Source organism: Melozone crissalis, unplaced genomic scaffold, assembly GCF_028551555.1.
Source record: "Melozone crissalis strain CALT ecotype California unplaced genomic scaffold, PUWL_Pcris_2 ptg000006l_1, whole genome shotgun sequence".
Taxonomy (NCBI): domain Eukaryota; kingdom Metazoa; phylum Chordata; class Aves; order Passeriformes; family Passerellidae; genus Melozone; species Melozone crissalis.
In genome coordinates, this window is record NW_026535784.1 from 54,299,564 (window position 1) to 54,321,637 (window position 22,074).

General features: G+C 44.5%; 1 protein-coding gene across 4 annotated transcripts; it reads right to left on the reverse strand.

The window, feature by feature from the left end:
* Window positions 1-629: 629 nt before the first annotated feature.
* Window positions 630-21,809, reverse strand: LOC128948211 (glycerol-3-phosphate acyltransferase 3). 4 transcript variants are annotated; one of them, XM_054292836.1, is made up of 13 exons: window positions 12,452-12,505; window positions 10,874-10,992; window positions 8,687-8,769; window positions 6,432-6,702; window positions 5,884-5,958; window positions 5,269-5,358; window positions 4,984-5,077; window positions 4,452-4,567; window positions 3,314-3,369; window positions 2,770-2,855; window positions 2,219-2,347; window positions 1,666-1,745; window positions 631-865 (listed from the first exon to the last, which is right to left on the reverse strand). In XM_054292836.1, exons 4-13 carry the CDS (start codon window positions 6,674-6,676, stop codon window positions 739-741), a joined length of 1,098 nt encoding a protein of 365 aa, XP_054148811.1. In that variant the 5' UTR covers window positions 6,677-6,702; window positions 8,687-8,769; window positions 10,874-10,992; window positions 12,452-12,505; the 3' UTR covers window positions 631-738. The 4 variants fall into 4 exon arrangements, with proteins under 4 accessions (XP_054148804.1, XP_054148811.1, XP_054148817.1 ...); XM_054292829.1 differs by lacking the exons at window positions 8,687-8,769; window positions 10,874-10,992 and adding an exon at window positions 21,645-21,809 and having other exon boundaries at window positions 630-865; window positions 12,452-12,524; XM_054292842.1 differs by lacking the exons at window positions 8,687-8,769; window positions 10,874-10,992; window positions 12,452-12,505 and adding an exon at window positions 21,645-21,724.
* Window positions 21,810-22,074: the final 265 nt, after the last annotated feature.

Genomic DNA, 22,074 nt, shown 5'->3' on the forward strand with positions numbered 1-22,074 from the left:
TCCAGAGCTCAAGAAAGCAATTTCAACAACAGCAATGGACAGGGAGATTGAGGACTTGCCCCATATCTTCCCTCAGGCAGCAGTTCTCAATAAAGTCAATACCATGTTATAAGGCCACCAAATTCCTCACATTCTATGGTCAGCAGGGCAGCTCCTTTCCCATTCTGCAGGGTCTCTGCAACCCTTGCTTCCATTCCCTCCTTGCACATCCAGGTGCAAGCTAACAAAAGAGTCAATCTCACAGTTCTGACAACATCCTAAAGCATATGATTTAAGTCATCTACAACAAAAAATCTGTGAGCAACAGGAAAATAAAAAGACAAAATTTTGTTATGTTTAAACCTTTAAAGTACCATGAAAAAGAGGTATCTTCACGAGCAGTGTGCTGACAGCATTTGTTCAGTGTACTTCCCTTCATTCTTACCAACTCAGAAAAACTGGGGTGTTTTTTCATCTTCTAACTCTGCGAGCATTCAGCTTGGGAATACCAAGAGCTGCAGTGCATCATCACATGAAGATGGAGAGGGGCACGATAGTGAAAGAATGAACAGAGAAGAACACAGAGACACTGCCCTTGGCAGGCTCTGCACCAGCCATACAGAGAATATGAATGCAATGAAGGATTTTGTTGTTTTCTTGCTCTATTTTTTGACAGTTTGTTTTTTTTTTTAAATTAAAAAAAAACACATTCCTGCTAAGGCTGGTTGTGCAAAGTTATTACTTTTCAAGAACCACCACTCAGTCTGACTCAGTTTCTGCAGACAGGCTTCCTACTGATCCATTTCTCACTAGCATTTTGCTGTAGTTCTTCTGCTGTTCTTCTTTGAAAGTATCTTTGACTTTTGCTCGTTTCAGTCCTCCATCCCTGGAAAGAGGGAACAGTAAACCATCAGGGCTGTAATGGCTATTGTTATCAAACTATGCAATACATTAAAACTCTACAGTTGATTAAGGTAGGTAATAAAGGCTTTTCTTCAGAACTTCTATAACATTTAATTTTAAGCAGGTTTATTAAAACCTTTACTTTGAGCACATAGCTTATGCAGTTCAAATTTTGAATTCAGCTCATTAAAGCAGCCTGATCATGTTGGTAACACACTGTACCTACGATAGAAATCTTTGGCAGTCTGGGATGTTACTTCCCCAGACTGTAGAGGTAGTCAATTTTCTGCAACACTACAGCTGTGTCTTGCCTTATATTATTCAGAGTTGGGTCTCATAGTTGAATCTATTTGCTCATTCTCCTCATCCGAATTTCACTCTCAAATTTGTGTCACATGAAATCTAGGCATTATCCTGCTACTTACTGGGGCAGGACATGAGAAGTCAGAGCAGAAAGGCTAAAGACCTGTTTTTTTGTTGTTCATCAGATTTGCCAACAAACTTCACTTTTGCTACTTAATCTCAACATCAGAAACAACTGTGAATGGACCTACTTCAAAAGTATCAAGCCTTTTAGATAGGACTCACTGCACGCTATGTGCTCCAAAGACTTCATACATCTTTTACTTTCACAGACATGCATGTGAAGTAACTCCATTGTTTTCCCTGAGGGGAATAAAGTGATGTTTAATGTTATTTGTCAGAAAGCTAAGGATGGAAGTGCCTATCAGTCAAACTAATCACAAATAGTCCATGAATTCTAACAAGGAGGGCATCACTCACCATGGGAGTTCAGTCAGTCCTCCCTGGCGAGCAATGGCTGACCTCACTCTGTTGGCAAACTGAACAGCATCTTCATTTTCCTTCAAGAGCCACAAATTCAACATAATCAAAGAGAGAAGTCAATGGAAGCAGACTTTAATAACATTTTTTCATCTGTTGCCTCATCAAAATAGCTCACCAAACTACCCATTCCTTATCATGCCAACATCATAATCTGATGCTTCCATATGACAATAACTCATTTTTCCCCTAGAGGGTTGAAATTAGGAGAAAATTTTGCTTCAACAAGATGGAACATTACCATTATTGCTACTGTGAACAGCACTGTATTTACTGCTATCCTTTGTACATTTGATGCACTGCTGATGGTACTAAGCTGCATCAGGAAAAGGAGAGTCCAATCATACATCAGTCAGCACTGACAAAAATCCAGTATAAAACCAATTTGGAGACATGGGGTGGGCAGAGGTTTTTGGGGGAAAAAAAGAGTAAAAGTGCACTTGCAGACAGTCAAGTTTTTAAATAGCAGTCAGGAAACCAGATGCAGGATTACCTTTCTAACCATTGGTGGCAAGTACCACACATTGCAAACGATGGCCCAGCTGGTCATTATTCGCAGCAGATAACTCACGATATTGTATTTGCTGCTGTTCCAGAAGGCATCTCCAAACTGAGGATCATACTGCAAAGGATCACAAAAAACAATTGATTAAGCCTTTCCCCAGACCATCACAGCTCTCAGACCTGGGATTACATAACAGAACCAGCAGCAGACATCACCCATTTGCCTGAACAGCCAAAAGAATTAAGTCTGCTGTGAGCAGGATGCTTCCCTTCAGCACTGGGAAGGACTAGCTGGATTTCTCTTCCTTCCAACTTTCTGCAGGAAGGAGCTGACCCCATCAGGCCTACCAGCCAGACTCTATAGGCCAAAGGACTTAACTCTAATTTCAGCTACTTATTCTCCAGGAGTCATCCAGAGCATCCACCCAATTGCCAGAGCTACTGTGCTTTTAATAGCAGCTGCATTGAGACAGCTTCCTGCCCCTCTGACAAAAACCCATCCCAAACTCTGAAATCCAGCAGCCAGCTATTTCCACTTACTTTGATTGCAACAGGATAGATTGTCCCTCCTATTTCAAAGCTCCCCTTCTTGAACATCATCACAGATGTATTGTTTATGCAGGTGCCTGTCCAGAAGACAAAGTCATTGCTTCACACAGCCATTTCAGTACAACACAACATCCACAGACAGGTCTTACCCATAAAGAGCTTGCATTTGCTGCTCACTGAGTTAAGCATCTCCCCCCTGCTTACTTTTAGCCTTTGTCTTGTGACTGGCTCCCTGAATGAAGCCAGAAGGTGTGCAAGACAAAAATCACAATGCTGCGGTTAAATCTGTAGGACAGCAAATTAATAATCTCAGGGCAAAATAAACAATCTTCCCCTTCTTCTGCCAGGAGAAGCAACATCCAGAGACAGTATTGTGTTGTCTCCATGTATATTCATCTTATATTAAAGATGAAAACCAGGAATGCCCTAACAAAGTTGAAGCCAGAGGTGAAGATAGACTTGAGCAGCAGAACCCATGAAAAGAGAACAGGGATGACATCTACACTGAATGGAGATAAGCAGTTCAGCCTCTTACCTTCTGGAAAAATTAAGATTGGGAGCTTGCTTTTATCTGCCACATGTTCCCTGAGTCTGTGGAAGCAGAAGGAAAGCTTAAAAAACAGCTCCTTTCCACTCTTCTTTCCCCAGGCAGGTGCATTAAAAATACCTTTATATATTACACATGTATGAAACCAAAGCCTTTTACTAGACACTAATTTGCACTTGCCTTTTTTTTTCCTATACAAACTGAAGCTTTGGGCCTTAGACCCCTGGAGCATTACATTGATGCAATATCCTGTTTTTCTTCCCTTGCATTATTTTACTAATGTCTGTCAGAGAAGCCAACAATTATATGCCATTAACTAACTCTGATCCACTCAACCTTTGAGAAACTGCCTAAGAAAAAAGCATATTGATGCAGTGGTCCATCCAGCCTCTGCTACTTAACAGCATATTCCTTAAAAGGGGACTTCTAAATGCCTACAGCTCAGTACTTGAATAACACTTGGACAATTTGGCAAAACTGTCCTGCTGTGCAGAGGCCAATAAGCCGGTGAAGAAGTTAACCTGTCAAAATTAACCTAATTACAAATTAGGAAGAGTTTTAATCCCTGTACTACAGTGTTCACAGGTATGCTTTTGGTGACATCCTGCAGAAAATCGCTTTTGTACACAACTTACATCCTTATAACAAAACATTTTGCCTTTCACCCAAACAAATAAGATTTTTTATTTCTAGTGGTTCACAATTTGCAGTGATACTGACTTTTTGTAACAAAAATCCAAGTTTATCATCAGTATTTCTCTTCAACAGAAACTACCAGAATTTAAGTATCTTCACATTGTTTCCAAGTACACACCTGAATTCATCAGACATTAATTATTCTGCTGATGGCTTCCCAAATCAGATATTTTGTGACAATCTGCAATCCAAAGCTTCCCAGAACCTTTGGTCTAAACCATGGCACGCTGCATAAATGCTTCAAGCCTTCCCTGACGACCTGGGAACCTGACATTTTCACCTCAGGGTACTGCACCAAAGCCCACACGAGCAAGCACACTCAGGTCGTTCTGAGTGATGCAGTATGCTGCACACCACCCCAGTAACTCATTCCCAAATCCAGGTCTTTGCCCACTGCCTGTCCAGGGAGGCAGCCCAGCACACATGTCACCTTTTTGTCACTAGATGGCGGTCCTTCATCTCGGACCGCTCGAACCAGACGTGGGGACAGGCCTTGACCGTGGCTCGCTGGATAATGCCCATCAGCCCACCGTGAACTTGGCCCACCTGCAAGCCCAGCAAGGCACATCAGCATGTGAGACACCTGAAAGGCACAACTTCCTCCTCTCCACCCCTCCAAAAACATCCAACAAACACAAATGCACTGGGAGGCTGCAAGCCAGGATTGAGCAATGACCACAGAACTGTTAAAATGCATTCACTTGAAAGAATCGAGAGACACTCACATGGCACTATCTCAGGTACTTCAACAGAAGAGTTAGGTATTGACAGTCCAAGGACTTCTCCAGCACATAATATAGTAATATAGACCAATTTCAACATAATTTACATTTTCCCCCACTGACCAGTGCTCAAGCAAACATCACTGCTGTGAAAATTAAGTACTGAAGTCCACAAGCAATACCCCACAATCTTTCCCTCTCCTGGTCCCTTTGCTGTTGTTATCTTAGGTCTCCTCATACCATTGCATAGCATCCATCATTTGTCAAAATGATCGCATCTATTGGTGATGTATGGTTGGCAACACAAATTCCTCCTTTCTGAGGTCTGTTTTCCCTGAAATTACATATTTTTGTTAGACTGCTAGTGCATTAAAGCACCACATTACACACCAAATAGTTCCATTAAGCTGTCAGGTGAGTCAGCCTCTAGAGTGTGACATCAACGTGCAGCTCAGGAGAGAGCAGTCCCCATTTTCAATGGGATGTCACACACATATAAGCATATACACACTTTTGCTCACTCACTTGTTATGGTAATGGATAGTGCCAGACAGAGCTCGGACAAGGATGCGGGAGCACGTGAGGTGAACCACTTCACTCAGATAGTTTTTCACCCTGAAAGAAATTAGACAGCTGAAACATCCTGGAAAATAGCAAGCACATGCAATGTTCTCCAGCCTACTCAACACAACTCAGGGCTGAAATCTTCCTGGTATTCTGGAGCACAGAGGGATGTTCCCAGCTCTAACAGCAGCTCAGCCAAGATACATCATGCCCTTGGCACCACTTTGCTAGGCAAGGCTGTCATCTCTCTGCTACATCATGCCCTTGGCACCACTTTGCTAGGCAAGGCTGTCATCTCTCTGCTGGGTGTTTTTCATCCCAACAATACTACCTGCCCTACAATGTCCCATTTGAGTATCTCATGCCAGCAGGAGGAACCCATCAGAAATCATCAACCTCAATGCCAAGATTGACAAGAACCCAACCCCAGCCCAAATTCAAAATGCCACTAAAACAGGGTCCACAAATTTGTGGGTGGAATGGACTATTGGTAGTCTGTTATATGTAAAAATCTGTCCACTCCAGTGTTTGCACGGATGCAATTTGGAGAGTTCATCCCTCACACACAGTACCTACCCGCCATTTGGCAGCTGTCCCACCACAGTTGTTCCTACAATCATTGATGTAATCCCAATGGCAGCGAGGCTAAAGCTACAGACAAAACAGACATTAAACCTAAGTAAGTACCTTTGCTCACTGTAATAACACTTTCCCCACTTTAAAATGGAAAGGGATTGCAGAAATTCAATTATTCCTCAGATACTTGACATATGCAGTTCTCTAACTCAGCAACTCCCTAACCTGTTGCTTAAAGTCATGGTGTAGCAAAGGCAGCAGATCCAGATACCCCCATGCACACAGTGTCAGGGAGCTTTAGAGCTTACATTTATTTTGCTAATACACAACAACTTAAGGAAATATTCATGCAAAAGATGACTGGCAGCTCTATTCTACTCTCCACAGCAAATAAGTGCTTCTTAACATAAAAGGAGCCTTTAAGGACGTTAATATTTTATATCTGCCAATGCTGCTTTTGGGTTAAAGAAAGCTGAGATGACATTTACCAAGAAAGCACAAATTTACCCATTCTCAGGCTGACAAAACCCCTCAGCACCAGAGCTTACCGTAGGGGCAGCAGGATGCAGTAGCGCACTACCACCCCAATGACCCACACAACAGTCAGCCTCAGGCTGATGTAATGGAAGTTGACATTAGTTCTTGTGAGCAGATTCCAGGAGAGCAGCTCTTCTGAGGAAAATCGCTGAGTGACTTCATCTTCCACAATAGCCTCCATCCCCTTTCTGCAGAAGTAAAAAATGTGGGAGAATTCGAAGTCTGCTCGATGCAGAAGAGCAATTTCTTTCTCCATAGGCGTTTCATCCCTTTCAATGATACCTTGGAAGGAAAAGGGTAACCAACTGAGAAAATAATTCTGTGATGTAACCAACAGTCACCCCCCAAATCACTAGTCACTTTGTATTACTCAAGAAGACAAAATTACTGTCAGAGCCCCTCCTAGGACAGGAAGTGAAGCTGTGCAGCTGACCACAGCATACCCTGCAGGAGGCCACTTCCAGCTCCCCTTCCTCACAACAACACCTTGAGCAGCAACTATATCAAGCTCTGTTACCTACTGAACATGAAGCAAGAAGGCAAACCCTTTCCCACCATCTGGCGTGTTCTCAAACTTTATTCAGGACTTTCTTATGCTTTCAGGAGAAACCAAGTGAGAGCTTGGCCTTTTCATTCCCTCCTGTGTTCTGTGTATTTAAAGGCATTCAATCTCCTTGATGGAGGCTTCCCTACTCCCATCTTGTCTGACATTCTGGTGTCCCACAGCCACAACACTGCCAAAGCCCCAGACCACAAAACTGTGCATGGACCAGCTCTGAACCAAACACATCTCCCTGCCATCACAGCACAAATATTTTCTGTAAGTACAGGCAGACCACACTATTTTTTTTTATTTTACTTAAAATCAAACAAAGACAAACTCTCCAAAACACTACATCAAAGAAAATTGTGCTTAAAGGAGCCTTGATTTAGTTCAGCACCAACAACTGTTTCAGCTGAACTCTGACTACATAATGCCTGGAGAGAAACCTGGAGACTTCACAACTGCAGCACAAACAAGAAGTATTCCCATCCCTCTAATCTGTTCATTTTTTAAGCTTATGGTCTGACAAGCACAAATTTCTCATCAGAGCTTTCAAAGGCAAGAACAAATTGTGTAAGCTAAACACAGATCAAGTAGTTGCTTGCTTGTGAGCAAGTCTGGCTCCAGAAACTGATGACCAAAGAAATCTAGAGTAACAGTTAACCAGAACAACCATCCCCTGAGACACTCAACTTGGATTACAGAGGTCCAAGTTCAAGTTGCCACTCTGTCAGACGCCCTCTGATAAATTGCATAATCTCTGTGCTTCCATGCTGAGTTAAAAAAAAAAGGGAAAGGACATAGCACCCAATTTCGTCAAGCTGCTAGGAACTTTCCACATCCTAGAATGTGGTCCTCCCAGTTAAGTCTTGTCAGCAGAAAATCTCTCAGTATATTTCCTGTGCCAATAATTGTAACATTTAAATTACAAGTTATACGGAAAATCTTCTTATCGCACATACGGATATGGCACATATGGGATAACATGGGAAGCTTCAAGATACAAATCCCACAAACCACTGAGGTAAATACTGAAGAGCAACACTGCTACAAAACCTACTGGCACCTTCAGCATGGAACTTGGCCGGCAGAACTCCCAATTGTACCAGCGGGCCACCTCACTGCATTGTCCTACGACAAGCTTACAAATATAACCCATTAGTATGGCACACCCAAAAAGCCACATGCCCTTCAGGATCTAAATTATACATGCATCACATCAAACATTTCCTAAAATGGACTATGCTTATGTCAAACCCAAATCAGAGCTCTAGCTTTTGATTCAATTTTCCTCGCACTCAGAAAGTCTCCAAACTGTGAAATATCCAGGAATGTAGGTGAGTCAGTGCAACTTGTCTGCTCCGTGCTGTTGGAAACAGGTTGTACTCAAGAAACCAGGGGAACGCTCCAGCACCCACCACACAAGTACCACCCCTGTCTCTAGTTCCCAGAACTGGGAATGTTTCCTCTTTATCCAGCTGTTGTCCTTCCCCCTTATTCAGCACCACTCACACAGATGGCCCATCTAGCTCCAGCTTCTCAGCTGAACCCAGCAAGCTGAGACAGCAGGGCTGGAATGTCCAGCCTCATCAGCCTGTGCTGTCCTTGTCACATAACACCCCATGCACCAACTGCCCTGCAGCTTTGGGACAGCTGCTCCAAGCCAAGATCCCAGTGGCACGTGAAGGCATTACAAACAGAATTACACACACGCTGACGTACCTGGCCTTCTTCTAATCACAAGTCACACTTAATGGCCTTTAATCCCTTGGCCACAGGCACAGCTGAGCTGGCCAAAGACAGCCCTATGCAGGAGTACAGCAAACATTAGTCTCAACAAAAAAAAACCTACAGCACTAACCCCAAGCCTTCAAGCTCACATACTCCAGTAAACCAATTATACCAGGCTCAAATTTAACACCATCTACTTACAAAGCAAGTAGATCTACTTAGTAGTATCTAGTAATTAGCTCCTTAATAGTATCTACTTATGTAGTAACTAGATACTACTAAGGTTATTTGCATAAGCTTTTCTTTTATTGAATGTAATTTTCAAATCTGTTATTAGCATTTTTGTCATTTTTAAACCCACCACCTTGAAGACAACACAGCCAGCACCCACATGGAGAGCTGAGAGCTGGTTATTCAGTTACAGTGAGATAGACACCTACCCTCCAAGCACCTACTCAGCCAAGAGCTACCACTGGGTCCAGCACACACTGCCCTCTAACAGAGAAAGATCTTGAGGTGACAGCATCGCATAATTCTCCATGTAACTACACCAGTCAACTTTTCTCTTGAAACTATTGCTTATCACACAACCAACACAGGGGCACCGGCAGCCCTTTCTGCCAAGAGATGTAAAGCACAGTGGATTTGATGCTGCAGAGAAAGGTGGTGTCTCTTCAATCATGTCCACTTGGTTTTGGGGTCGGTCTTTTTTTGTTTGATTTTGTTTGTTTTTTTTACCGAGGAAAAAAATTTCAGTGTCTGAAATGGGGAGAACCATTTTTGCTCTGCCAGGGAACAGGAGAACTTCACTTTGAACATAAAGTCAAGTACTCCCTTCTATCCTGACCCAGCTCCTAGTACTGGCTGATTTCCCTGACTGACTGAGTACAGTGAGTCAGGGAAATCTTATGACTGGTCAGGAATATCGTAAGAGATGATACGCACATCCGTACAGCACTTACACATAGGTGCGTACACACAGAGAAACATTTACCTTTACCCTGTTTTAATCAACTACTCTGTAATTCATTATCAGCAGGAGTTTCTCCTCCCTCAGTAAATATTGTGTAATGCAATTGGGCCTCTGTCTGATCATGTTCTGTCACCTCAGCAGACTTATATAATGCACTGTTAGACCTACACCTGCCCTGTGATGCAGGGCAGATGCCCTCAAGTACTTTCTTCCACAGCCAGGAACTCCTAATCACAAGTCAGTTACTCCTATGCTTTAAAAATTCCCAAGAGCAAGATATGGAGCTCAGCTTGGCATCACATGTCTCCCCATATTTTCTCAAGCAAGGAACAGTTAAGATTCCAACTTCCGGCAGAAAGAGCCACCTCCAGTGGGGAAAGATTTTAACTTTTTATTTCACATCCATGAAGGACATTAAAAAGGGCTTCAGGCTACCATTGTGATTGTGTATCCCCATCCCTAAGACTGCTTGAACATAGCCTGCACGCAATCATCTATATTAATTACCTCAGGCCATTTTTACTATCTCTAATGGTCCTCCAGACAGCAAAGTACACTCAACTTTGTGCAGGCTCTGAACTACAGCACATATTAACACTACACACCCCTCAGCTGCAGGAGAAATAGCCACTTGTAGCTTTTTTTCAAACATAGTTCAAAGACCAATCTACTAGCTAGGGCCTCCCTCCCTTGATGTCTGTTTACTAGAGAAGAAATAACCACCTGTAAGAATGATCAGATGTCTAGGAGGATGACGGCTCCCACTGGGCAGCTAAAGCAGCACAGTAGGGTCTCTTGCCATCTCACTGGCCCATGAAGTGATGGGGCACTATCAGCCTTACAGGAAGAAAAAGGATATCTTCCTGCATCATTGGCAACCTGGAAAGCAGACAACATGTCACTGACAATTACCTGAAAGGACTGCTAACCTTGCCTTTCCCCCCTTTCCTCCCAAAAAACCCCACAACTTTCAGGACACTGGTGAGTGATATCAGATGTGCTTTTTCTCAGCCACTTGTAAGTCAGCAACTAAGCAAGACAAGTTTTAACCTGTTTCCAGAGGTGCTGTGCAGTAACTACAGTTTATTCTCACAGATGCTGACATCTGCTGCCACAGAAGCCAGCGGCACACGTGGCCTGCAGACAGTGATCCCAGTGTTTGCAGTATTGATAAGCATATCCCTTTGGAGCTGAAACACACATACCCGGCTCAGCAATTCAGTGCCCACTACTGGATCATGTTCACATGAGCTAATCCACAGGCTCAGGTAACAGCTGACTTGTCTGCTAACTGGCAGGCTGGGCCTGCTTCCAGCTGTGCAGCCTAAGGAAGGAACACACAGAAAATGCTCACACTGCTGCCAAATGCTGTCGGAATAGAGCAATTGAATAACAAAACTGAAGCATTCGGGAACCAGGAGGAAACCAAGTGCTGACTGCAATGCTTTGTTCAGCCTTCTCCTGTCTCCTGGGCAAACTCAGACTTCTCTAATGGCTCCAAAGTCAAAGACAACTCTGACCTACTACAGTCTACCACAACTCACACACAGTATGGGTTAAGATATAGTTAAAGAACTAATTTCAAAACCAGGCTAAAGGAAGAAAGATGAAGCAACTTTTCAGCTGTCTTTCTACAGACAATGAGTGCAAGAAGTTCGGCAAACACTGATACTAACTCCAGAGTAAAAGGTCAATAGCAGCAGACTGAAAAAAAGACAAGCCCACTACACACTTTCAACTTGCAGTCCTACCATAGAAAAAGCACTGAGCTTGGGAAAGAAAGGTGCTGTCCAACAAATACTCAGACCTCTTCAGAGAATATTTAAGTGCACTCTAATGCTGTTAGGACTGAGATAGTTTGCCAGCAATCCTAGAAGCATCAGGGTATAGACAAATTTCAAGATGAAAACTAACCTCATATTTAAACACAAAAATTTGTATCAACTAGGAACAGTCTCCATCTTAAGCTCTACTTTGTTTTGTTAAATTTCATGTTGTTTCATGCTCTTCACTTCCTCATCCCCTGATTTTTCAAAGACTCAGTATGAGCCAGTAAAGGCAGCATTTTATACTGCAGGAACTGTTTGCTAGCCAGTAGCATTGCAAAACAATTTGATATGTAAGTGTGCTGGTTTTCAGCGGGATACAGTGAATTTTATTCAGAGTAGCTGGTATGGGGCTGTGTTATGGATTTGTGCTGAACACACAGTTGATAATATAGGGATGTCTTTGTTATTACTGAGCAGGATTTACAGAGCCAGGAGCTTTCCTGGTTTTCATACAACCAGGCCAGTGAGGAAGCTGGGGGTGCTTGGGAGAGTGGGAGGAGACCCTAAGTGACCTTCCAGACCATACGGCATCATGCTCAGGATATAAAATGGGAGGAAGAAGGAGGAATGGAGGACATAGATGGTGTTTGTCTTCCCAAGTCACTGTTACCCATGATGGGGCCCTGCTCTCTGGCCTGCCCATGGGAAAGCAGGGAACACATTCCTTGTTTTGCTTTGCTTGTGTGTGTGACTTTTGCTTTCCCTGTTAAACTGTCTTTATCTCAGCCCATGGATTTTCAGGCTTTTACCCTTGCGATGGATCCTCTCCCCAGTCCCACTGGGGCAGTGAGTGAGCAGCTGCCTGAGGATATACCATGACTTTCAGTGAGCATGTAACACCCACCTCTTCTCAGATTATCCCATGCACACACCTAACGGCTTCATTTGAGAAGGCCTCAGTACTCCAACATGACGACATGAGTCTCACCAATGTGATTTACCCCAAGCTCTCACCAGTGGCAGAAGGAGTCCGTGGCACCTGCGGCTGCGGCTTTTTGGCACCTTTTTGTAACCGGATAGTGGCCCACTGTTGAACAGAATGAAAACATCATTTCACACATGCAGTATTCACTTCAGGAAAAAAGTCACCAAAAAAACCCAACAGTTAGCCAAAGACACATTGTGATTTTCAAAGAATATCTTCGTCAGTCAGTAATCATAGTTCATTAATCATAGTTCATCCTCCTCAGATGTGTCCACAAACCCAAACCCATACACAGTTCTTATGAACAAACTCAGAGTAATTAATAATAATTAAAAAAACCAAACCAAAACAACACTCAGTGCTAGTCAGTACTTCTCAACTCTGCTTTCAGTCTTCAGAGAGCCACACCTGTTTCAGTTCCAGTTCACAGCCACCAAGAGCCTGAAAGGCCTCAGTCAGCCTTACTACTGCCACAGCAGCCACTGGGTCCAGGCCACAGGAAAAGCCCCAGAAGCTGAGCTGGACACAAGACACACGCAGAGTACGTGTTCACAAGGCTGACAGACATAGCACAACCCAGAGTGTCTCCTTTCAGAGTTTCATCACACTGAGAAAAAAAAAAAAAAAAAAAAAAAAAAAAAAAAAAAAAAAAACAAACCCCAAAAAGTCCTAACTGGCTTAAGTGAAACTGAAGCCTGCACACAGCTGATTTCACTAAAAACCAAAACCAGCATTTGCACTCATGAGAAATTTTAATTAAATTCAGACTCAACCCAAAAAGAATAGCACCCAAGAACTTTCCAAGCTGAACAAACCTGACATTTCCCTTGACTCTACAATTGCTCGTTTCTTGGCATCTTCACAGAATCATAGAATGGTTTGAGTTGGAAGAAATCTTAGAGATCACCCAGTTCCAACCCCCTTCCATGGACAGGAACACCTTCTACCAGATCAGGTTGCTCAGAGCCCCATCCAGCCAGGTCTTGAACACCTCCAGGGATGGAGAGTCCACAGATTCTCTGGTCAATGAGTTCCAGGTGCCTTCTCGAGGCTGAACAACCCCAACTCTCTCAGCTCTCATTTTGAAGCTCTGAGCAGCAGGAAAACAGGCCAATTCACCAGCTTTGGGGTGAGCTACAGAGAGCCCCTTCCTTCTCAGTTCTGCTGCTGCTAAGGCAATAGCTCTTCCAGGAAGTAATTTTAACTGGATACATATTGAAGCTGCTCCAGTGACATTTGTTGCCTCCTCACTCCTGGAGATACAGCTGCCACAGTCCCCAAGTTTGTTGGACTTGCCCATGCCTCCCGTGCAGCAAACAGTAGGAATAACTCAGTTTTTCTGTAGCACTCTAGTACCTTCAGTAACTTTCTGGCTACATTCTTATCAGTACTGTGACCATAAAAGTTCTGGGAAATACCAAACCAAAACAATGTTCGAGGAAGAACCTATTCAGAGCACTGTCATTTTACATTTTGTCTATGGAATGGATTTGGGGGTACAGAGGGACCAGCAAATACATTCAGGCAATCATTTATGACCAGACTTGAATCACTGCATTCAACAAATTAATATCTCCACAAACAGCTAAGTCACTTATCACATAGAACAAGAGCATATTTGGCTAATGGTCTCAGCCATACACAGCGGCAGAAAAAAAAAGTTTTCATCTTTCAAATCCTCTCAAAGGGACAATTAAAACCTGGAAGAACACTTCAGTGCTCGAAAGAGAATGCAACACTACCTTCAGAAAACTCTTGCTACAGAAATCCTGCAGTTCTGGGTTCATTCTAGACTGTGTCAAAGCTTGAGCCTCAGCACAAATCACGAGGACCCAGGTTATTGAGACAGGCCTTTGTAAAGCACAGAAGCTTGCAACACCCCCCTATACTGCAGTATCCTGACGTTTTGCTATGCAAAGGAGGCAGTGCAATCTTCCCAAAGCAGAGAAATTGCAGGGTCGTGTAACTCAAGTCAGTTTACACTGCTCAGACACATTTATCAACCCTACTCAGAAAAGCCCATTTCTTTTTGCTAAGTGGTCTGGCCTTTGCTCCTCATGTCCCTCTAACTCCAGAAAGGTGCTAGGAACAGTGGCAAAGAGAAAGCCTGGAGAGGACAGTTCCCTTTGCACCCTACCTGTGCCCTCCCAGGAGATGGGAGCACTGCCACAGGCCTGACAAGAGCGCAGCATCATGTACAAGGGTTGCACAGACTATTCTGGGGGACAACTGACTTGTGCTCCACAAGTCACTGGCTGAGGCATTCTTACATTCCATGCCAGGTCTCTTAGGGGACTTAAGCACACTTAATAAAATCAGCAATGATGAGACCAGCTCTCCCTCTTGGTCAGGAACATTTGGGCATTCCTAAGGATCCACATCTATTAGATGACACAGCAAATAAGTTTTAAGTTCTCTGTCAGCTTTCTTCTTACCTCAATCCACCATATTTCCAAAAACTATATATGTTCCAGCAACCAAGGAGTAAGAAATGAGAAATTTTTACTTAACATCTAACTCTTTCACATATTCTCAGGCACCTGAATTAAAGGCACTATCATCAAAGCCAGAATCTCAACTTTGATCAAGTGAAAAGCTTGTTTATATCCAGGCTGGGAAACAAAAGAGACACCACCTGCACTAATGTGAGTAATTCTCCTTCCTTCCTGCTAACTGGGGATATGTGCCATCCATTGCTGGTTCCTATGCTGGAGGACAACAAGGTTATGCTACAAAGAGCTATCACAATGTGAGCTGATCCATCCCACAGAGGGGAAAACAACGTGTTTGTGTATTAGAGATCAAAGCATGAAATAATTAAAACCCATAGTCTCCCTTCTACTCAGGAAATGAGCAAAAAGCAGACTGACAAGGCTTTTGGATCTCTCAGTAACACTGGCACAAATCTAAGTGGCTTCTCCCAGCTGGTGCTGAGCTGGCAGTCCCAAGGACCTTGGTGCAGACCTGTGTTTTTAGTAGGGTTTCTTGAGGCAGCTTTGGGGAATAAGTATAAAACACCAGGCTCCTGAACAGATTAAAAACAGTTCTACAGTGGGGCTACCCAACGGACTGAAAATGTAAAGTCAGAAAACAGCATGATCCCAGAACTACAAGCATCACCACAAGTCTAATTATGAAACTTTAGCATCATAACTGCTAACAATAAAGTAGTTTGAATGCTTTACTTATGCAGTGCAGAATCTGAAGATACACTTCACTAGGCAAGGAAAAGATCAACTTTTCCCTGAAAAGTTCTCCCTCCTTATCCTCCTAGAAAAGTCCTCTAATTGATCAGCACCTTTAAAATAAAATCTAAAGTGGCCAAAAGATCAAATTCACTTACACATCACTAAGCAACTGCCACACATAGAGGACCTATGCAGTACTTGAGAAAGATAGTTGTCTATTTAGCAACTGTCTTATCTGGAGTTAGGAAGGGTTTTGATATCTCTTGTGAATGTGTGATTTTGCCTCTGAGGTCTATATCCAAAGCCAAGCCTGACATGTCATTTCATGAAAGCACGTCTAGACATTCTTTGCTGGGATCAAAATACAAATCATTAGGAACACCTCAAAGTGCTGCCTGCTTCCCTAAGGAATGGGGTTCCGCCTTTCACCTCATTTACCGCCTTTACACCACCTCTGACTTAACCATGTTCAACAATGTTTTGGAAGGGAGAGATGACTGAAACCTGCAATCACATAGAGACAGACCACTGGGGTTCCCCTTTCAAAAGCACCGCTGGATCAGAGCCAAAAGTTCATGTGTTAGTTTAGGTGAGCACTCCTCCTTGGAATCTCTCCAAACCTCAGTAACAACAGAAAGATTGCAGAGCACATCCCACACATTGCCACCTTGTTTAACACAGCAAGGTCTGCATGCCAGTTGTTGAGCTGTTCTGTGTGAGGAAAGAACACCAACACCACCAAGAGGAGCAATCATTTCCGAGTCAGGGCAAAACGTCCTGTCTCACCTCCCACGCACTTCTTATTCTCATGGGACACCCCTGGCACTGCCTCCAAGGAGCTTCCCAAATTCTTCTGCACGCAGGAGTTGCATAGCAAGTCCTTCCTGGTGGACAGGTACCCAATGAGCAATTAAGAGTCCAGCTTTATAGGATAACACCAATGGCATCAGCAAAAGGAATGCCAAGCAGCTTCTTTTACAGCAGCCTCACAAACTCCTACTTCAAGGCAAGCTGCTGTTATTTTTTCAACAGCATTTGATTATTAACAGTGTTCACATGCTGTAAAACAGAGAGCAGTTTCAGACAAGAGCTGTTGATCTGGAATATGGCACATTAATTACTGATGCTACTACAGCAAAGGGCAGCCACCAGCTCTGCCAATCTTACTGATATACAAGGACTCTTGAGTTTTAAATCTGTGGTAAACATATATAAATGCCTTCAAAGGACTGGGTCTACATTAATACAGGCCAGGGATTTACTTCAAGATTCTGCACAAAATTTGCTAAAATATTATTCCAAAAGTCAGCGTGAGCCCTGTAACAAGGGTGCATCGTTCACACCAGGCATGTCTCCAAGACATGCTTCTCATCACCATCTGAGCTGGCAGCTTTCAGAGCTCTCTCGGATTCTCCTCTGCCCAGCAGTCCTTGAAGGGTACCAATTACACAGACAGAGGCCTTCACTGACTCTGCAATGACATTAGTCAGCAAAGTTTGCTGCTGAGGCCAGTGAGTTACACAAGCAGCAGTCAAAGCCCACAATGATTCATCTGTTTGTCAGCTTACATCCTCTTCTCCATTCCCTACCCTTATGCCCAGCACCACACAATCCTGATGGCGACTTACGGGAAGAAGGTGCAGCCTGGCATACCTAGGACAAGAGTATCAGTCCATCCCACCAGCCCTGCACAGCTGCAATCTCCAGTTTGACCAGAGGCACTGAGAGGGTCCTTTTTCCCTCATACCTAGGTCCATTCATATTGTCAAGGTCACCTGCAACACAAGGAACTTGGGCTTAACCTCCAGCTACAGAATAATTACACTCTTGTGCAGCAAAAATACATTCCCTACAGGCAGCACAATACAGTATCAGGAATTGCTTCTGTTACAAGGGGCTGCTGCTAAACCCCATGGCTCAGTTACAGGACTGGAACAACACCTACAAGTACAGCATCTGCTGTACATTACAGCCAGCAAAAACAGCCACACAAGGAGCATTCTCTCTGCTCACCACAAGCCCCCACAAAAAGCCTCCAGAGACTGGGAAGGGGAGTGCACTAAAAGTGCTTGCAGCCATCAACAAACCATTAGTCCAGAAACAGACAATAATGTGATTTAGTTAATAGCCAGGTTGTTTGTTTCCTGACTCAAATGCGACCTGAACACCTCACTTCCCTCAGGCTTTCTTGTTTTCTCATGTTTCACAAGCATTATGCACCACACAGTTTTAAAAACACATGAATTTTTCCCATTAGAAAGGGCAAGAAGGGCAATGTTTACCAAGTGCTGCTGACAACTCTACTGTCTCAGGCAGCAAGGCACACCCCCAAAAAAACCCCATCAGACTGGAAAAAAATCCTCAAGTATTTAACAAGGTGAGCTGCAATCCATCCAAGCAGAGATCATCACTGGGAGGGTGCATTGCTACTGCCAAATATATAGACACACTGCCCAAACTAGTCCTACAGACTTTCTACAATCTGATGGAAATGGAGAAACTTATCCTATGGGACAGTGACTGCTCTATGGGCCTCAATGAAAGACCAAGGACTTGCTAAAAGGTTGGATCCTCCTGTGCTTAGCAAGACACCTCCAATGGCATGTTTGCAGGGGCCTCGACAGCCCCAAATCCTGTTAAGAGTTCACAAGAGGCAATGGATTAAGACAGAGCATAAATGAGACCAAGAGGTAAAAATGCACTAAATTTAAAATTGGAAGGAATCTGTTGATGTTGAAAAACAAACAGGGAGCAATGCAGCATGCTGTGATGACTGCAAGAGACAGTCCCCAGCATTTCAGCAGTAGAGAATATTTCTGTGGCAAGAGGCTTGACAAGCATCAGGACAGCAGCTGCCTAGTCCAGACTAGCTCCTCATGGGGTCAAACAGCTGCTGGACATGTTTCTGCAGCAGTACTCCCACATTTTTAAAAAACTATACTAACATGGTGCCAGAAATCCTTCTATTAACCCTGGAAGGAAAGCCACAGACAAAAATGAGCAAACTCCTAAAAGTTTGCTGTGTTTGGTAAGGCAATTCAGGAGCAAGTTCATCCACTTTCAGGAATACCCACATGATGGGGGAAGGAGGCTTCCAAATAGCAAGTGCTGCCTGCTCTGCTTCTGCAGCACAACTTTCTACACATTTTACCTTATCACGTGGAAAAAAACACAATCACATAGGAAAAAATATATCCATACAAGGCTGGTAATCCCTAGTGCAGTACTTAAGGGTCAAATGCAACCCAACAGCAGCACATCCTCATCTGTACACACTGTGTTTTCTTAGCAGCATGTGCTTGCTGAGGCAGCTCAGCAGAGAGAAAAATCTATTGTGCACCAACTGATGTCCCTTGTCAGAAATGTCAGATGGTCGAAGTACAAAAACACTTTGTTCCTAAAAGGAGCTTCCCCCTCCCTTTCCTCAGATCATGCCTGCAGCACCAAGAACAAGCTTCTGCCCTCCTGAAACAAGCAGAAAAAGGTGGTTTTTTTAATTGGCAGGAAAAAATTCAAGCACAAGCCCCCATCATCTTAACTTGCTCCATCCCACAGCCTACACAACAATGAACACCACAGACTCATTCTTGGATGTTTTGTTCTGTCTGATACGAACTGAAGAGGTATCACAGCAAACTCTAGAATTGCCCCTGAACTGTGGACAGACTTGGGCCCTCAAAACAGATTGACTTGAATAAAGTAGACGTTGTAACCTGACAACACAGGCCATGTAGGAAACAAACCACAGTCACTGTGCCCTTCCACTACACCAAGGCATGGGATACAAACAGGCAAAGCCAGGGTATCACCTGGGATGCACAAACAGCCACCACTTCTCAGACAGCTCCTGTAATCTGGCCTATTAAAGAGGCAACAAAAGCAGCAGCACCTTGACTGAACACTGTGCAGGTGCCTCCTCCTGGAAAAGAGGAAAAGGCCTGAGGAGATCCAGGGAGTGGAAGAGGAAGCTTAAGGAAGCTAATAAGTTAACACTGCTGAAAAAGGCCTCAGCCAGCAGAGACTTCAGCATCCTGTGACTTCACAGAGCCAAAAAGCTCTTCTCAGGAGAAAATGTGCACACTCGATTCAACATCCCAGGGAGTCGCAGACACTCAGCTAGCAGCACATTTCACTGTTAACACAATAGTATTAATAACTATCCCTTATAAAAGAAATACACCTTCCCAAATTATTTAAATAACCTACTTCTTAAAAGCTTGGCATGCAAGGATACAGTACTTTTCCCAATATTATTCTGATTAATATCCACAGTTCGGACATTACACATCAGGCCCTCCTGCAGGTGCTGCTCAGACCTGGCTGCAGACAGTCATCCTCTGCCAGGCTTCTAACCAGGACAGACCTGTGAGCAAATGAAGAGGAAACATCCCACAACAAACCACTTCCTTTCAGGGATTATCCCCATGCAAGTATTCTGAGGACAAAGTATTCATAGGCAAAGCAAGGCCAGGTTGAGATAAGCTGAATACCTGGGTGGATTGAGCTTCTTCACTCTCCCATAGCAAGTCAAATTCAGCTGACTCTTCTCAGAATACTTTCCAATTTTTCATTGCCTTTTCTTTATAGATACATTATTTTATATCATATCTATGTCCAATATAATTATGTATTAATAAAATTTTTAATATATTGAGCAACATGCAACTCCAGAAAGTATTTAATGCAAAAGTAATGGTAACTGGAGAGGTAAGTCATTATTTCCTCCCTTAGGCAATAGGAGAGCTCTCACAATTAACCACCATCAATATGCTGCCAGATACTTCTCCACAATTTTGCCCAAAACATTTTGAGTTACTTCTTGTTGCAACATTTGATGACACTAAAACATAATGATTAATGATCTACGAATAAAGAATGTAAATTGTGGTTATTCAAAGGTGAAGGCAAGTCATCCAAACAAGATTATCTCACTAGGCCATCTGAATTGCTCCCTGAGGCCAGGGTGATCTTTACCTCCTCAGCTCCTGCTATTCAAATCCTTTTTTCCACTAACAATTGCATCTTCTCTCCTCAACATTTATCCTGATACCATTCACAGTCCCAGAAATTACTTACAGCAGACTCATTCTCACCCAAAAGCCTAAAAACATTTTGCCTTAAGACGCATTTAACAAATGCTGATTTAATAGGTGGAATTTTTTTAGCCAGGCACTGAAGTACAGGAACAAGGCTTGCCTAAAAACCTCGAAGAACAAGGCGAAATTAGACAAAATCTACTTTCCGTAGTCACGTAGTGATGTATATTGCATAGCCACTGAGTGTGCTGTGAGTCATTTAACTTTTCCTCCTTACAGCTGTTTCCGTGGTTTGGGTACCCCTCCTCCTTGGAAAAGGCGTAGTAAAATTCAAATCTGATCACGTCCAGCAACAATTTCAAAACACCCTTGCTCACCACTACCATAAGCTTCAGAAGGAGGGTTTTCACACACATATTAAATATGCCCCATGCAGAAAGCAGTTCCTCTGCGAGAAACTGGCTATCCCTGAGAATTGAGAGGCAGATGGCAACTAAGGTAGTGGACATCTCAACGTGGATGGGAGTCCGCGTTTCTGAGCATCAGCACTTCTGGCAGCAGACCTTTACACCCTCCGAGAGCATGACCCGGCATCATTCTCCCCAGGTGGAGCACAGCTGCCACAGCGCCAGCCTCGCCCAGGCCATGGTACAGCCTTAGGTAACGAGGTTTGTTCCGCTCTCCTGCGGCTCCGGGGACAGCGCTCCAGAGCCTACACAGCCAGAAATTTAACACAGATCTCCAGTTTTACTTGAGGGCTTTAAGCCCGAAGCCACAGCCGGGCAGAGCTGATGCCCGGCAGGACGTGACCCACCCGCTCTCCCCTAAAGGAGGACACGGTGGGACCGGAGCGCACAGACGCCCCTCCGGGATATCCAGCCCCGGCCGGAGGGAGCCGTGCCCGGCCCGCCTGGGCCCGGGGGCAGCGAGCGAGGCGCAGCCCCGCGGGGAACGCAGCGCCAGGGACACCCCCCTTCCCCTCCAGAGCCCCCGCCTACCTCCAGCGTCTTCACCAGCACCCACATATAGGCTTCAGAGATGCCCAGCGAGATGCCCAGCGCCGACGGCAGCACGATGAGCCCGAGCACCACTGCCATCCACACGGCGCCCACCTGCCCCAAGGCCCACACGACCTCCATGGCGCGCAGGGCCACGCAACGCCAGCGCCGGCAGCGGGGCCCGGGCAGCGCCGCCTCCCGCCGGTCCTAAAGGCCCGCGGCCGCCCCGGCCCAGCCCGGCCCGCCTCGCTCCGCCCCGGCCCGCCCCGCCCGGCGGCCGCTCGGGAGCGGCTGGGCTGGTGCAAACAGCCGCCCCTTTTCGGTGGTGCAGGCTTGGAAGCCGTGTGCCTCGGGAGAGGGCGCCGGCGGGGCGGGAAGCAGCCAAACCCCCCGGGGTAGCGGACGGCACGGAAGGCTCCTGCTGTAGGAA

What these genes read in the sequence shown, in the direction of transcription:
- LOC128948211 (XM_054292829.1), bottom strand. Translation starts at nt 21,785, where the DNA reads ATGGAGGTCGTGTGGGCCTTGGGGCAGGTGGGCGCCGTGTGGATGGCA. An exon ending in TGCTGGTGAAGACGCTGGAG is followed by an intron (nt 12,525 to 21,644) that starts GTAGGCGGGGGC and finishes TCTGTTCAACAG; the next exon opens with TGGGCCACTATCCGGTTACA. An exon ending in TGCCACCAATGGTTAGAAAG is followed by an intron (nt 1,746 to 2,218) that starts GTAATCCTGCAT and finishes TGGCTCTTGAAG; the next exon opens with GAAAATGAAGATGCTGTTCA.